The 14,529-nt window shown below is 37.2% G+C and overlaps 1 protein-coding gene across 1 annotated transcript in view; it reads right to left on the bottom strand.

Annotated features, from left to right (window-relative positions):
* The window catches only part of MYO3A (myosin IIIA), a gene marked incomplete at its 5' end in the record, with an annotated part of 74,161 nt that overhangs the window by 40,095 nt on the left and 19,537 nt on the right, over positions 1-14,529 (bottom strand). The window contains 7 exons of the mRNA XM_009078282.1: positions 3,484-3,631; positions 5,563-5,773; positions 6,752-6,878; positions 10,218-10,332; positions 10,433-10,531; positions 13,612-13,842; positions 14,528-14,529. The exon at positions 14,528-14,529 is cut by the window's right edge and continues 72 nt beyond it. Coding sequence (XP_009076530.1) covers positions 3,484-3,631; positions 5,563-5,773; positions 6,752-6,878; positions 10,218-10,332; positions 10,433-10,531; positions 13,612-13,842; positions 14,528-14,529 — 933 coding nt within the window. The remainder of the gene's footprint in view (positions 1-3,483; positions 3,632-5,562; positions 5,774-6,751; positions 6,879-10,217; positions 10,333-10,432; positions 10,532-13,611; positions 13,843-14,527) is intronic.

The raw sequence follows: 14,529 nt of genomic DNA, 5'->3' as shown, positions 1-14,529 counted from the left end.
TCTTCCTTGGGTAGATCTGCAGGGTACAATGCAGTGTCATGCTACAGATTTCTGAGATAGCACAGAACAATCTGACATGTCTGCCTGGCGTTGCAGAGGGCTGTGAAGAGATGTTAGCCTGGGTCCACAGTGACAGGATAGCTCCATCAGCACCACAGTCAGCTTGGGCTAATGAAAAGTCAACAGAAAGGTCTTGGTGACTGCTGGCACCAGCCTTCTTGTAAGCATAACTTCTGTCTTTTAGTGTTAAGGACACAAAGCCTTGCATGCAAAGTCATTAGTAAAATCAGGCAGATACATCAGCAAAGGGTAGGGCTCATCCTATGTTTGGCTTTTACATAAGTGATACTTTGTATAATTAACAAATTCATTAACAAAGTAATATAATTTTGAAAATATTTGCTTTTTCCTCCATGCAGACACATTTAGTAATTAGATTTTATAATTTCTTGCAAATTGCTTTTTCTTATTTGTCTGCAGGGAGGGGAGGGCCTGTATTTACAACTAAAATACATTGCTGTTGTTAACACAGGAGAGTCCAAACAGTGAACAGAAAAGATTCTGAAGCCACCTGCTTTCTCAAAGACTGCTTTTGTGATGTAAAACTGCAACAACCACATTATAAATAAGTTCAAAGTGATGTCTTATAATGACTATGAATCATACTGCAAATCATTCTGTGCCATTGGGTTGTAATGCAGAATAACTCATGTCTCATTTCTTGTCGCTGAAAGGAGGGGATTTACACCCACACTTGCATGAACTTAATCTATATAGCTCATTCTGCACTGCTGTAGTAATATCTTTGGAGACTGCTACAAGATAATATAATGAAGTTTGATATAATCTGATGTAGTGGTGTGATGTAAATTAGACACTTGGCTGGTATTACAGGCAGGATATGGACACTTGTAACCGAAATATTAGGACTGGTGTAAATGAAATATGAATAGGAACATGCGTATAAGCAAGAGAAAAAAAAATCTTAGATGAATAGCCTGTGATTTGAGTGAAGAACATTTGTTCATAGCAAGAAAACTGAGGAAAGTGTTGCTTACATCAAGAGAAGGCCTTCACTTACATAAAACCACAGTACAGTCAGCTAGAGAGTGGAACACCCTCTAAATCTGACATCAGGAGAATGACTGCAAGGTGAGAGCAAATCACATATAATATCCCTATGAGTCCATCAAGGAAACAGACTGTAGGCATATATATTCCAAACTAGCAAAGCCAGATAATGACCTTGCTTAAAGATTATGGAGGCTGAAGTAAATAAGGTTCTGAGACAAAGAACTGCCCCATAACAACTGACAATTGCTATAGGCTGTAAATGACCTGTCCAAAATCTATTTCAGCAAGAGGAATCAAAGAGACATGATGAAGATTTGTCAGCTGGTGTCCCTTGTTCTGTGTATTGCTCACAAATTGTTGTGGCCAGGCCACTTGAACAAACACACACATATTGCAATGCATTCTGTGTGGCCGTTTAGTCAATGAAGTCTATGAAAGAATGACCACTTGAACAAACACACACATATTGCGATGCATTCTGTGTGGCCGTTTAGACAATGAAGTCTATGAAAGAATACTGCAAATGGGTAAAACTGACATACTTAGAGAATCTGGAAACAAAGATCACCTTTCCCATCCATAGGGTTTGTAATTATTGCACTACTTTTCTATAGGGAGAAATGGATAACCTATATGTTATGAAAATCAGAAGCTAATTTTTTCCCTCATCTGCTAACTAGCAAAATAACCACCCTGACCTTGCTGCAACAGGGTGTGAGGAGGAGAGCAAACTGTTCCTACTAGATGGTGACACCACAAACCTTTGCATTAATACAGGTCTGACCAAAATGTTCTGTATCAGGATACCTAGAAACAAGTAAAGGCCGGTTACACCAAAAAGAACTCAACTCTAATTTAAAAAGAGAAGAAATATTAAGGCAATATTAGGGTGTACAGGGATAGGGCTTGGAAAGCCAAGACAGGTCCATCAGCAGCAAAAGGTAACTAGGGAGAATATGATCCTGCTGCTGAACATGAACAGATGATACAGAAAAGGTTGAGATATTCAATGCCTTCTTTGCAACAGTCTTGACTGATTATCCCAGTTCCCTGAGATCAGAGGAAAGGTCTGGTGCAAGAAAGACTTAACCTCAGTGTGGGAGGATCAAGCTAGGGAACATTTGAGCAAAGTGGACATATGCAAGTCCATGGGACCTGGCCAGTGCCTGGATTTGACAGGAATAAATAATAGTGTTGCAGTCTGTGCTATTTCTATGTTCCAAGTGTTAGAAAAGGCAGTAGCCAAGTGCCCTTCTTGTGTGAATTTGTGCACCTTGGAAATAAGACGTGTAAGTAAGTACAGTGGTTCAGGTTAAATTCTCTCTGACTTTTAGAAGATATTAAAAACAAGGAAATACTTGTGTCTGAGAATCTCCCACATGAATCTATAAAAACAACTACAAGGTCTGAGATTGCAAGACAGCATTTGCTGAAATAATCAGAAACAAGATAAAATTGATCCATGTAAAAAAATTTCCATTTTACACAGACAGATGCATGTACACACCTGCATACATAACACATTCCAAACTTGTATCTGTCTCATCCTAAAAACAAGCAGTAATTAACACTGACAAAATACTCTGTTTCTACTAATAATTAAAATTAATATTCAGGAGGATTTTCATCCATGTATCAGAAACCCTAATAATTTCAGTAAAACAGCGAAAGAATTATTTCACCAAAACTTTGAATTTTGACTGTTCTGCCATACAAAATTCTGGAATATTTATATTTTCAGCAAGATTAATATTTTTTTCCTGGACATGTTTTTTTTACTTCAAATAACAATATTCCATAATGATTTAAAGATGTTTAATTTCATTCTCATGGAATTATTTATAAAGTTGAGATGATATTTTTTGAGGTTTTTCTCTCCTCTTCAATTTCATAAACTTTTATATTGACAACACCATTATTTCTTCCATGATTTACTTTTAATTATTTAGATGAAATTCATCATTATTTAGCTTAGATGATCTAGTTTCTGAATAAGAACAAAAAATCGTGAGATGTGCAGTTTTTAATAATGGAATTTCAGTGTTCATTAAGCTTATTAGTAAGCTATTATGAACACTGCACTTTCAAAATTTTGTTACCACTCATTTATTTTTTTACTATAGAATCGTACATCACTCATTATTCCTCAAGAAAACAGCATTACATTTGCATCAAACTGATTATCACTGTGTTATGTTGCCTAGATACAGTAAATTTCAAGTTTAATGCATTTTATGTAGGCATTTTACTTGCAAATAGCTAGCACTGCTTCACCGAATACATACTCAGAAAACATTTGTTATAATCTTCAATTTACAACCTATTATGGAGAAAGAAAATGCAGTTTCTTGAGACAAGGTTTTATAAGTTCAGCAATGTTAAAGCTTTATCGAAATAATTAACACCTACCTGTTCCCAGGCAAAGACATGTTGATTGAAGTAGAACTGAATTTGTTCATTGGCAATGTTGATACAGAGTTGTTCAAATGAATTTTTTTTGAAATTCTCAAAGCCAAAGATATCAAGAATCCCAATGTTCAAACCATCATCATTTTCACTGCAATGACGAAATAAACCTTCCATTGTTGCATCTTTATTTCACTCTGACTAGTTTCATTATTATTTCACCAAAGGAAATCATGGGTCAAATCTGTACACCAGTTACACAGGAGAATTTTTGCTAAATCAGATGTATCTTAAAATGACAATAATTTTTGTTTAAATACAATCAATGCAGATCAATTCAAAGACTACTGTATTTGCAGACCAGATATACTGAATCACGTAACGATTCAATTCAATTGATAAGCAAATAGGGAATTTCTGATTTTATTTTTACACTAATATTTGCCAGTAATTATTCTACTGCAAAAACCTAACTACAGCATAGAAAGAATAAGCATTTCTTTTTGTTTCTCTTATAATAACACAGACTTTACTCACCAGCATCTTGCAATTAAAGATTGTTGTCATTAAATATTATTTCTTCATACTATTTGCTCACTACAATTAAAACTGCTTATTTTAACATTAAAGTAAAAAGAATGAATTGCTAGACTTTTTATGTGTCTAAAGAACTACTTTAACTACTGGAGTGTGGTATGAATTTAAATTACCAATTAAATTCCAGAGATGTACTACTAGGAAAAACTTTGGCTTGATATTTTAGCTAAGGCATACTGAAAATATGTGATCATTTCTGCAACTGGAAAAAAGCTCTAGTAGTTATTTGCTGAAGCAAAAAATTAAGAAGATATGATTTTATGACAAACTGAAGCTGACATTAGTGTCTTTTCCTAGTAAAATAAAAATAAATCACATTCTATCTACAAAATATCTTGAAGGGGATATCTGTAACCAATTTCTTTAAAAAATAATGATCTAGGAAATCAGAAATTAAGAATCAGACTCAAGACACTCATGAATAGCACTTGAACCTCTTTGTGAAGTCCACCTCAAAAAAGGAAGAATTTCGTTTTGGAGGGATCAAAGGTATTTGCTGCTTTTGACCTGAATTTGGTGACAATTTTATCTGTCTTGAAATTACATTTTTGCTGAATAGACTGCTATAATTTGTTTGCATTGTTTCTTCTCAGAGCTGATGACATATAAATGGCAAATGCAAATTATTTTACTACCACAAATTCAAAGCAAAGTTCTGATTGGTTTTGTTGGGTTTTTAGTCAACATTCCAGGTTGAATTTTCTCCCTCTTCACTAGCATAATAAGCATTGAATTTGCAAAATACAGACAAGTGAGAGAGGCACACAGGCTAGCAGTGCTGCCCCATCTACTGTGAATTTTATCCTATAAATTTCTGATGACAGTTCTGTTTATTGCTGCTCTGCTGTAACTAAGTACTTAAAAATTGGGAACAAATTTTAGGATTGCCACTTGGTCTCTCCTCTGATGTTTAAAAAAACGGTCCAGAAAATCCAGATTTGTACACCAAAGCTGTTTGTTACTGATATTCCTATTCACATAGAGTTTGCCTCTTTCAACTATTATCAGCTACAAAGGGCCCTGACCTGTAGAATCTATAGTACACACCACATAATTTCTTTGATTAATTTGCAAAATTTGTTATATCCTCATTCCCAGTATCTTTCTTTTCTCTGTGTTTAAAATGTGTTTAAGTGTAGAGTGGACATTAACCTCAGTAAATGTGTCTGAAAACTAGTCTCACACATAAATGAAATCACACTCAAAACAACAGTGACAGAAGTAACAGCATCAGTGTAAATAAGAGGAGAATTGGACCTATGTAATCAACAGATGAATGTCAAAAGTTGACCCTGAAAAAATATATCTTCTGTATTTTCACTGTGTACTATGAACAGGATAAAATGTTTTTTTTTGTCAGGGTGGCGTTATACACAAAAAAGTAGCAGAGAAAAAATACATGACTGCACTAAATGCTCTAGTGTAGATGGTATTATTCTGACAGAAAAAAAAGAGATCTTTTTATTCTGGAAAAGCTTAATTTACCTTAAGTGTTTGTCAGGTTTGAGTAGAGTGTTGATGCGATTGACTATCCAGCTAAAGAGGCGACCGTACAGTGCTTTGGCCATGGCATCTCTCACATCAGTGGCTTTTTCCACAGTGTTGGGACGAATAATTGTTTCTCCTCGAGTCACTACGCAGTGAGAGGTGAGGGCCTCCTGCAGTTCATCTGCCTGAATACACAGCAAGGATGCACCTAGGAAGGAACGTCACAGGCACAGCTCAGGGACAGGTTTTGGAAAGTAAAATAGGCATTTTTGCAATCAAAGCTGCAAGTGCAACCTATTATGAATAAGGCTCAAATCAAAGTCTTGAACTATGACTAATAAGGAAGTTCACACCAAACAACTGTCAGTATCTAATTTAGCCACCAAACATCCTAGTTTCCCCTGCAGTCAATGAGGAAGTGATTCAAAGCAGAAGCCTTTAAGTTCTAAATTCCTTTATAAAGTAAACTATTTCTCCAAATAGTCTATAGAGAAATGCTAAGGAATCTAGGTGACTATGTCAGGAGTATCTAAGTTGTGAGGTGAGAACACCCCTCTCAGTTATAATCCACCTTTTGCTCCAAAAAATGGGTACTTCTTTCCCACTTCCACATATTTTTCTATCTATGGCAGGAAAACATGTAAGAAGAGAGTGTGTAGACTTCATTATCTCCCCAACTGTAATTACTGAGAAAGAGTAGCAAATTTCCTGAGAATCTTTGCCCCTTGGTATCCTCGACCTCCCAGCGACCTACAATCTAAGGTATCCCTTTCAAAGAGCTAGTGAGCCATATTTCAACAGCCACACGTGGGGAACAAGTAATGAGCATCTGAGAAAGAAACTGGGAAAAAAACTAGTCAATGTGTTAATGAGGTTCTTCATCAGATGTTCAAATAACCTTGGAAAAATTCCAAAGATTTTCTTTTCAGGCATCTGCAGTATTAGTCATGTTTCCTGTATGCCAGTGAACTGGTTAGTCAAATAAGATGCATAACGTTCAAAATTGTTTCTTCTTTTTGCATTTGAATTCAGGTGGGCTTAGAGTCAACCTACCTTCAGTTTTTAATCATTCTTGCAAATTTTCCATGTGAATACATTTTTCATTGATAACTCTGTTGTAATAATATAACTTTGCTATCAAAACACTAAAGAAAAACAATCTTAAATCAAGAAAAAAACCACTCACAATTCTCAAGGGCTACTGGATTGGAAATGTTGCTCTTGTCAATCATATGTTCAGATACTACTGCAGAAAATTCAATGTTACCCACATTTAAAATGGCAGCCAGGACACTGTACACACTTCCAAGTTCCTGAAAAGTATATTAAAAAAGATGCAATATTTAATAGCCAGGTAGATTTGCCTTGGTGGTTTGTGTGATGGGTATGTGTGTGTGTGTGATGTTTTCTGTTGTCTGCCACGTGCTCACTACTTTTAGGACTGCTGCTCTCAGCAATTATTCCTGCTCTGTACTCAAAAAATCCTTTCAAGAGTAAGACAGCCAAAGAAGGCAAGACAAACTATAGCTTAATCTTTTTTTCGTACTTCTTGACAGGACAGGATTGACATGGAGCAGAGGGAAAGCACAAAACAGTGGCATACATATCCTCTTACACAGTAAAAAATGAGAGGTTATTTATATCCACACTTCACTGTGTCTGCAGGCACAACCATGTCTAAAAAATTAATATCTAGATCAACAAAAATACAAAACCCACTGCATCTATGTTTCGTGGATCATAGAAGCAAAGATACTCCAAATAACACGTCTTCGTCGTCTCTCATGGAGAGAAAAAGTTTCACTGGGAGGAGAGTGAGACCTCACATCTCTGATTTGGCAAAGCACTTTAACCATTCAAAATGTCAGTTAGGAACACACCAAAGCACCTTAGTATGTACTTTACCTAAACATATTAAAATTTCAAATGATTTTGTAGGTTCCGAAGAGGGACAGCCTTGGAAAATGCTATTATTGCTCTGGAATATGAAGTGATATATACAGTACATTGTTTTAAGTACTTATATATGACAAAATCATGTTTGGACTTAGCAAAATGATGCTTTCATTGCAGGTTTGACTTAGATTTGAACTGTGAATTTTCATCTGAACTGTGGATGTTTATCTGTCTGCCTGATGATGTGAGTATTTTTACTCAGAAACACTGAGGTGTTCTTGTAAAGCAGATTAGGAATCTGTGATGATGTATATTTTGAGGTACACAGTAATAATGTGTTTTATAAACAGCAGGTTGAAAACTTTTATAGTAGTTTTATAAGAAGCAGTTTTGCAAATCTGATTGGTATTTTATAACGATGAACTTTTCATAATTGCAAGACATTTTATGCATAATATTCAATAGTTTGCTGGTACCATGTCAGGCATCATTTACTCAGATAAAATCCTTAATTGCTCTAGAATACTTGTTCTTGTTTTCAACACTTTCAGAAGTTAATCTAGCAGTTAATAAATTAATGATTCCAGTGACAGCAAGACAAAATAGATAAACTCTAAAAAATTATGCAGAGGATATCTGGCACACAGTTTACCTAAGATTAAGCAATGATTTTCATTTTAAGCTTAGGGACACAGTTGAAATGCAATGAAATGGGTAGTTTAACTTCTGCCATTATTCTATACGGTTTGTATAGCTGCTGACATTTTTGTGCCCTTTTCCAGTGTATTTGAAATCTGGCTTGATCTGTCTCATACAGCATGATTATTGTTCTCCTCAGGCAGTGTTTTCCTATTAATTTTGCCATGTAGCCTGAAATAAAATAGTGTGATTTTAAGACAGGGAGTACTGCAAGTAGCTACTATTAAAGCTCGTCATTCAGTTAAAAGCAAATTTCAAAGAAATAAAGCCATGTTTTAACTGGAGTGTAGAACTTATTCTGTTCATGGCCTCCTGCTAATAAAACATTGAACGTGCTTATATACAACTTCCTCTGTGCACTGGGATGAATGTCAAAGGTTAAGGCTGCATTACTAAATGAACTCAGTGCACTGGGATGAATGTCAAAGGTTAAGTAAGGCTGCATTACTAAATGAACTCATAAAAGGAACTCGCTGTCTTACAGTGTCTGTTTCTCACTGAAAAAAAATTGTCTTTGTGCATGTAGCCAATATCACAGTGGAGGAAGAAGGCTCAGTTCCTCCACTCTTGCAAACACAGCCTAAAGGTTAATTCACCCTGTGGAGGATGTAAGACAGGGTAATGTGGATGGAGCTCACACATAGCCACGAGCAGATTGCCTATGGCACTCAACCTGCTTCTGAAACTGTGGGGCATCTACAGGTAGGTAATTCTTTACAGATTCAGTTCACAGTGGCTCACTGAGTTAATGAAGTCAAGATCCATGCTAGAACTGCACAATGCAGCCAGTGACCTAGTTCTAACTGGATCTTCAGTCTGAATGTAAGGTCTCTTTTAGATGATCAGGATTATTGTTTCCATCCATCCAAGTGAACAAAAGCACTGGGAACAAAAACAGACTTGCTGCTTTTCATGGTTTAAATCAGGACTTATCAAGGCCTCTGGTCCTGTGACAAAACTGCTGTCAGTGCTGAATCATGCATGTCCTTTCACACTGCTTCTGGAAAGGTGAAAGCACAGGTGAAAGGATGTGATAGTACAGGTGTGATATTACTAAGTACAGTTGTGAATAACATGTAGAGGAGAAAGAGACTGTGAATGCCACTGCTACTAGGACTTAATGCAAAATGAGTGTGGAGGCACAGAGTAAGTGTATAAATCTGTTCTGCTAGCTATTTCCAATATTTACATTGAGGGAAACCAGAAATAGTCAACTGAAGTGAGTACTTTTCTGTGAAAAGCTCCTCACCACACGCAGTTTTGTCAGAGAAATTAAATATACATCCATTCTGCAGCAATAGTGTTGTATTTCACAGATACTATATGGATCATACTCCTACTGTTGTTTATGATAAAGAAACTCAGCAGTAAATGACAGCTGTGATGCACCACTTCTCCTAAGACAGAACTAGAGCATGGGATGGGGTTTCGTCCCCTTGCATCCTACTTTATAAATACAGAGTCCTTTTTTAATTTTAATTCTACCAAAGACAGACTGAGGAGAGGGGTTTAATGGCCAGCAGAGCAATGATATGTGATCATAAAGAAAGAATGGGTTCAGTTAATGTTCAGTGATGAGATTCACTTCAAAGGGATGTAAAAACTTCGTTCAACTTTATCCCTGGAGTTGTGAAAATGTATTGAATTCATCAATATTCAGATCAACTCAATGAATTTTTAGAACTTTCATCATGGACTTCCTCTTAAAACAGAGATGAGGCTCATATTCACAGGCCAAAAATTATTGCCTAATAAACAGTTACAACATCATTTTCTATGCATTTAATTTACAAAAACCATTTTTCCCCCCAATTACTCAGCTGTGCTGTGTTCACTGGTTTCAAAGTCTTGTTGACTAATACCATTTTATTGGTTTATCAATGCCTTGAAAATGTAAATGTTATAATGTAACAGTAAGTTGACCATGCAACATCCTAAAACATAAACACAATACTGCTAAAGGAAGAAAAGGGAGATTATTTGAATGCTTTATCTAAGTTTTTCCTGATTAAGGTAGGTGGCAAAGTTCACAAAAGAAAAGGGTTATCAGCACTCACCTCCAGTGTAAAACCTATGACTTTGAAGCACTGTTCAATTAATTCAAACTGAGACTTATAAAAGCTATTGTTCATGAAATCTTGCACTATTCTGAAATGATCATTTTGCAGATATCTGAAAGAATTGATGGATACAGAGTTAGAATATAAATGAGGCTGAAAATTCAACACCACATTTCTTAGTAATCAATTTATGTAAAAACAAACTGCATTACCTGGGAGGTCTATATTCTGGCAGTTTATAATGTGCCAGTTTTTTCTTTTCTGCCAGACCAGCATAAATGTAATAAAAAATATGGAAATTTTTCTCTCCTCTGAAACAACAGAAACAACAGACTGGTTTAGCAATGTAATTATGTTGCATTTACTGATTACATACATACTATTATTAACATTATTTTAATAACAGGTGAGACTCATGCAAACTGACAGAAGACTCTGAAAGAAGTTTTATTACAGAAGGTCCAGTGAACAGCCTTTCTGTGCCACTGTGTGTTTGTCCTGATGCTGCCAGGGTAGCTGCTCAGTGCTACAAGCAGATAAATGTTGCTCTACCTTTGGTGCAATTGGTAGATTCTGTGTGAGATCTTGCACACTGCTCACCCACCCACATTAAATGAGCTGCTCAACTCCAGTTGTTTTAAAAAACCTTCTGAGCGTGGGAGAGGTATACACTCCTGGTTCACTGAATCCAGTATGTTTGCTGTGTCCTTTAGCCCTGAACTAAGAAAGCACACAAGCAATCGATCAGCAAAGGGCCTTATGACTCGGCCTAAACATTAGGTGCCCAAACCCACGACAGAGGTTTATTGCACATTCAAGTTTCTATGTGCCTTATGAGGAAGAGCTGGATGCTTAGGTGAAAATTTGCAACCACCACTGAGCCCTGAGATTCCCAAATCAGTCGGTACCGAATGGCAAAAAGGAATTGTGTTCAAACACCTGCTTTCTGCATAAATTGAGGTGCCTGCCACATGAGCACCACTAGATCATAGAATCACAGAATGGCTTGGGTGGAAAGGGACCTTAAGGATCCTACCCTGCTATGGACAGGAATCCCTTCCACTAGAACAGGTGCTCAGAGCCCCATCTCACCTGGCCTTGAACACTTTCAGGGATGGGGCATCCACAATTTCTCTGGGCAACCAGTTCCAGTGCCTCACCACCCTCACAGTAAAGAATTGCTTCCTAATAGCTAATCTAAACCTACTCTCAGTCTAAAGCCATTCCTCCTTGTCTTAGCACTAGATGCCCTTGCAAAATGTTTTCTCAATTTTTTTTGTAGGCCCCCTTCTGGTACTGGAAGGCCAAAATTAGGTCACCCCAAAGCCTTCTCTTCTCCAGGCTCAACAAACCAAATTTTCTTAGCTTTTCCTTGTGGGAGAGGTGCTTCATCCCTCTCATCATCTCGGTGGCCCTCCTCTGGACTTGTTCCAACAGGCTGATGTCTTTCCTGTGCTGCAAACCCCAGAGCTGGATGCAGTACTGCAGTGGGGTCTCACAAGAGTGGAGTAGAGGGGCAGAACCACCTCCCTTAACCTGCTGACCATGCTGCTTTTGATGCAGACCAGGATACAACTGGCTTTCTCAGCTGCAAGTGCACATTGCTGGATCATGTCCAGGCTCTTATCCAACAGTTCCCCTAATCCTTCTTGGCAGGACTGTTCTTGATCTGTTCATCCCCCAGCCTGTACTGATCCTGGAGGTTGCCCCAGCCCATGTGCAGCTCCTTGCACTTGGTTTTGGTAAGCCTCATGAGATTCCCATGGGCACACTTATTGAGCTTCTGTGAAACAGGATTGGAGCCCAGTGCATGGTGGTTACCTAGATCAGAGTCCAATGCCAATCCAGTTTGCATATGTTACTGTGGACAGTCAGTAGTAGAAAACAATATCCATTTAAGGAGTAGGAGCAGAGCAGATCTCTTATCTTTCCCCTTGGTGTCTTAACCATTAGATTACACGGTCATAGTTTGCATGCTCTCTGAAACCTCACTGTATCCTGATGGTGTGTGTATTCTCTTGGAAAGCTACAGGAATCTGTGGGTTCAAAATCTATTGGCTTGAAGTGGGTCTGGAACTTAGGTCTCCCATTTTCTGGGTAATTAGTCACTGGTTTTCGGCAATAAGTCATTCCTAGCTCTTCATATGAGTTTGGGAATCGTGTTCTCCCAGAAGAGCAAAATGTCCTTGCAGTGCAGGTCCCTGAATGTCAGTTCTCTGCCCTGACACAGCCATATGGACCAGTCACAGACCTCAGTGAAGAGAACAGGCTCAACACAAGCAGCTTCAGGTGCCCTTGGAAGTCCTTTCTGCAAAATTTAACCTCCTACAGTAGTTCTCATGCTAAACACTTTGGTGCAATTTTCTTGTGAATGCAGACATCTAAACACCTACCTAAACAACACTTGATGCACATAAATGCTTTGTCGACTTCCTTTCTCAGCATGTGATTAAATATAAATATAAATTGATAGCCACAGAACAACCCCATTAAAAGTTATGAAAAAGTGGTGTTTTAAAGAAAAAATCCGATTTTTTTCTGGAAAGCAGTTTCTGTTCAACTAAGAAAAAACCACCATTTAATAGAATTGCCTCTAACTTGAAATTGCTTATTGAAACAAACCAAGTGATGCTTAAATGTTCTTCATTTCACAAACCTACAACAGACAACAAGGTCATGCAGAACTACAAAAAGAGTAAAAAATGAGTAAGACATCAGCAAGGGGAAAAAAGTTGATCAGAGACAACATTCCTTTTCTCAAACTCTGTTTTTCCTATTGTTACCATGGCAGAAATGCAATTGCAAAGTATTTTTCATCTGGACATCCTACATATTAGGACAGAAAATACATGTCAATAGCTCAAATTAATTAGAAATTCAATTTAATTTTTCTGTCATTCTATATTGTGAGATACACACAGGACAGAAATGGATCCATTCTACTTTTGTACCTTTATAAACAAATCCTACTAAGATGTTCCAAAATGGAAAATGAGCACTTTGCAAACAAGCAAAGAAACAAGCTACAATATTAGAAGAAATGTAGAGGAATTAAATCCAAGTTATATACTTAACACAATACTTCAAAATTCCACAAAAAAAATATAACTGATCTATTAGAAAGGTTTTAATTGTTTACACATTCTGATATGGTTTATATATCACATGTGCCTTTTTATGGATTTGTTTAAATAACCCAGGAGGCAATGTGAAAAAAAAATCAGTAGTAGTTTTCAGCTGGCTTACAGATTTATAAGGTATTTGTATATAATTTATAAGAAAAAAATCCAAGTATCTTATTCATCTTTGTGTTTTGAAACAAGATGATTTTCTGCATCATAGACCTACTCTGTAACCCCTAAATTAGGTCAAATACAATTTTCATACTTACACTGCCTGGTGGACAACTCTGGATTTTTCAAGGAGATACTCAGAAATCTGAGCTCCTACTACAGTGCCACCACAAGTGAATTTCATCTCCAAATATTTTCCAAATCTGCTTGAGTTATCATTGATGATGGTGCCTGCGTTCCCAAATGCTTCTACGAGGTTGTTCACCTGGAGAATCTTCTCCTGTAGAGTCCTGTTATTAGCCTGGATATGAAAAAGATGTTGCTTCAAACTATCAGTAATTAATCAAATACATTCATTTTTAGGTGTTTCTTTACTCTTCTCATTGATATTGTGATGTGTAACACATTCAGGGCAGCCATTGCCAGAGGAATTATATGGAAAGAAAGGCATATATATATCATGAAACCTGTCATAATAGAGCAATCTTAAGAACTAATGCTTGGCTGGAAGAGGTAACACATAACACCACCACCAGAACTGATCATTTTCTGTGATCCATCACTCTGAGATGGATGATCTGCTTTTAGGACCCTTGTTAGCATTTGCTTACTGCTCCACTGCACCATACCAATCCATCAGTTTGCTTGCATCTCACCTGGGCGGTGCAAAAATGGCATTTTATTTAGACAATCATGTTGGTCACTTCCCAGAATGACAATGTCCCGCTGACGATGATCTGGTTGTGGAAGGAGGTGAAAAACTAGAAGAGGATTTTATTTAGTCCAGTTTGGGTGACTTGAAGACACTCAGTTAAACAGGGAACTAAGTCACAGCCCTCACAGCAGTGGGTACTTCCTTGCAGAGACCCTGACATATTTTCAAGTAATCCTAGTTCAGACAGGAGGAAGGAGTAGATAGATCAGCATCATGTTCCAATGTTCTTTGGAAAATGTGTAACATTCTTGCCCCCCAACTAAGATAGCTAAGCCTTACAGAGGCATCCCCTCTGCCACAT

The sequence above is a fragment of the Acanthisitta chloris genome, unplaced genomic scaffold (genome assembly GCF_000695815.1).
Source record: "Acanthisitta chloris isolate BGI_N310 unplaced genomic scaffold, ASM69581v1 scaffold3597, whole genome shotgun sequence".
Taxonomy (NCBI): Eukaryota; Metazoa; Chordata; class Aves; order Passeriformes; family Acanthisittidae; genus Acanthisitta; species Acanthisitta chloris.
Note: the sequence above shows the minus strand (reverse complement) of the source record. Positions and strands in the feature narration are given on the sequence as shown.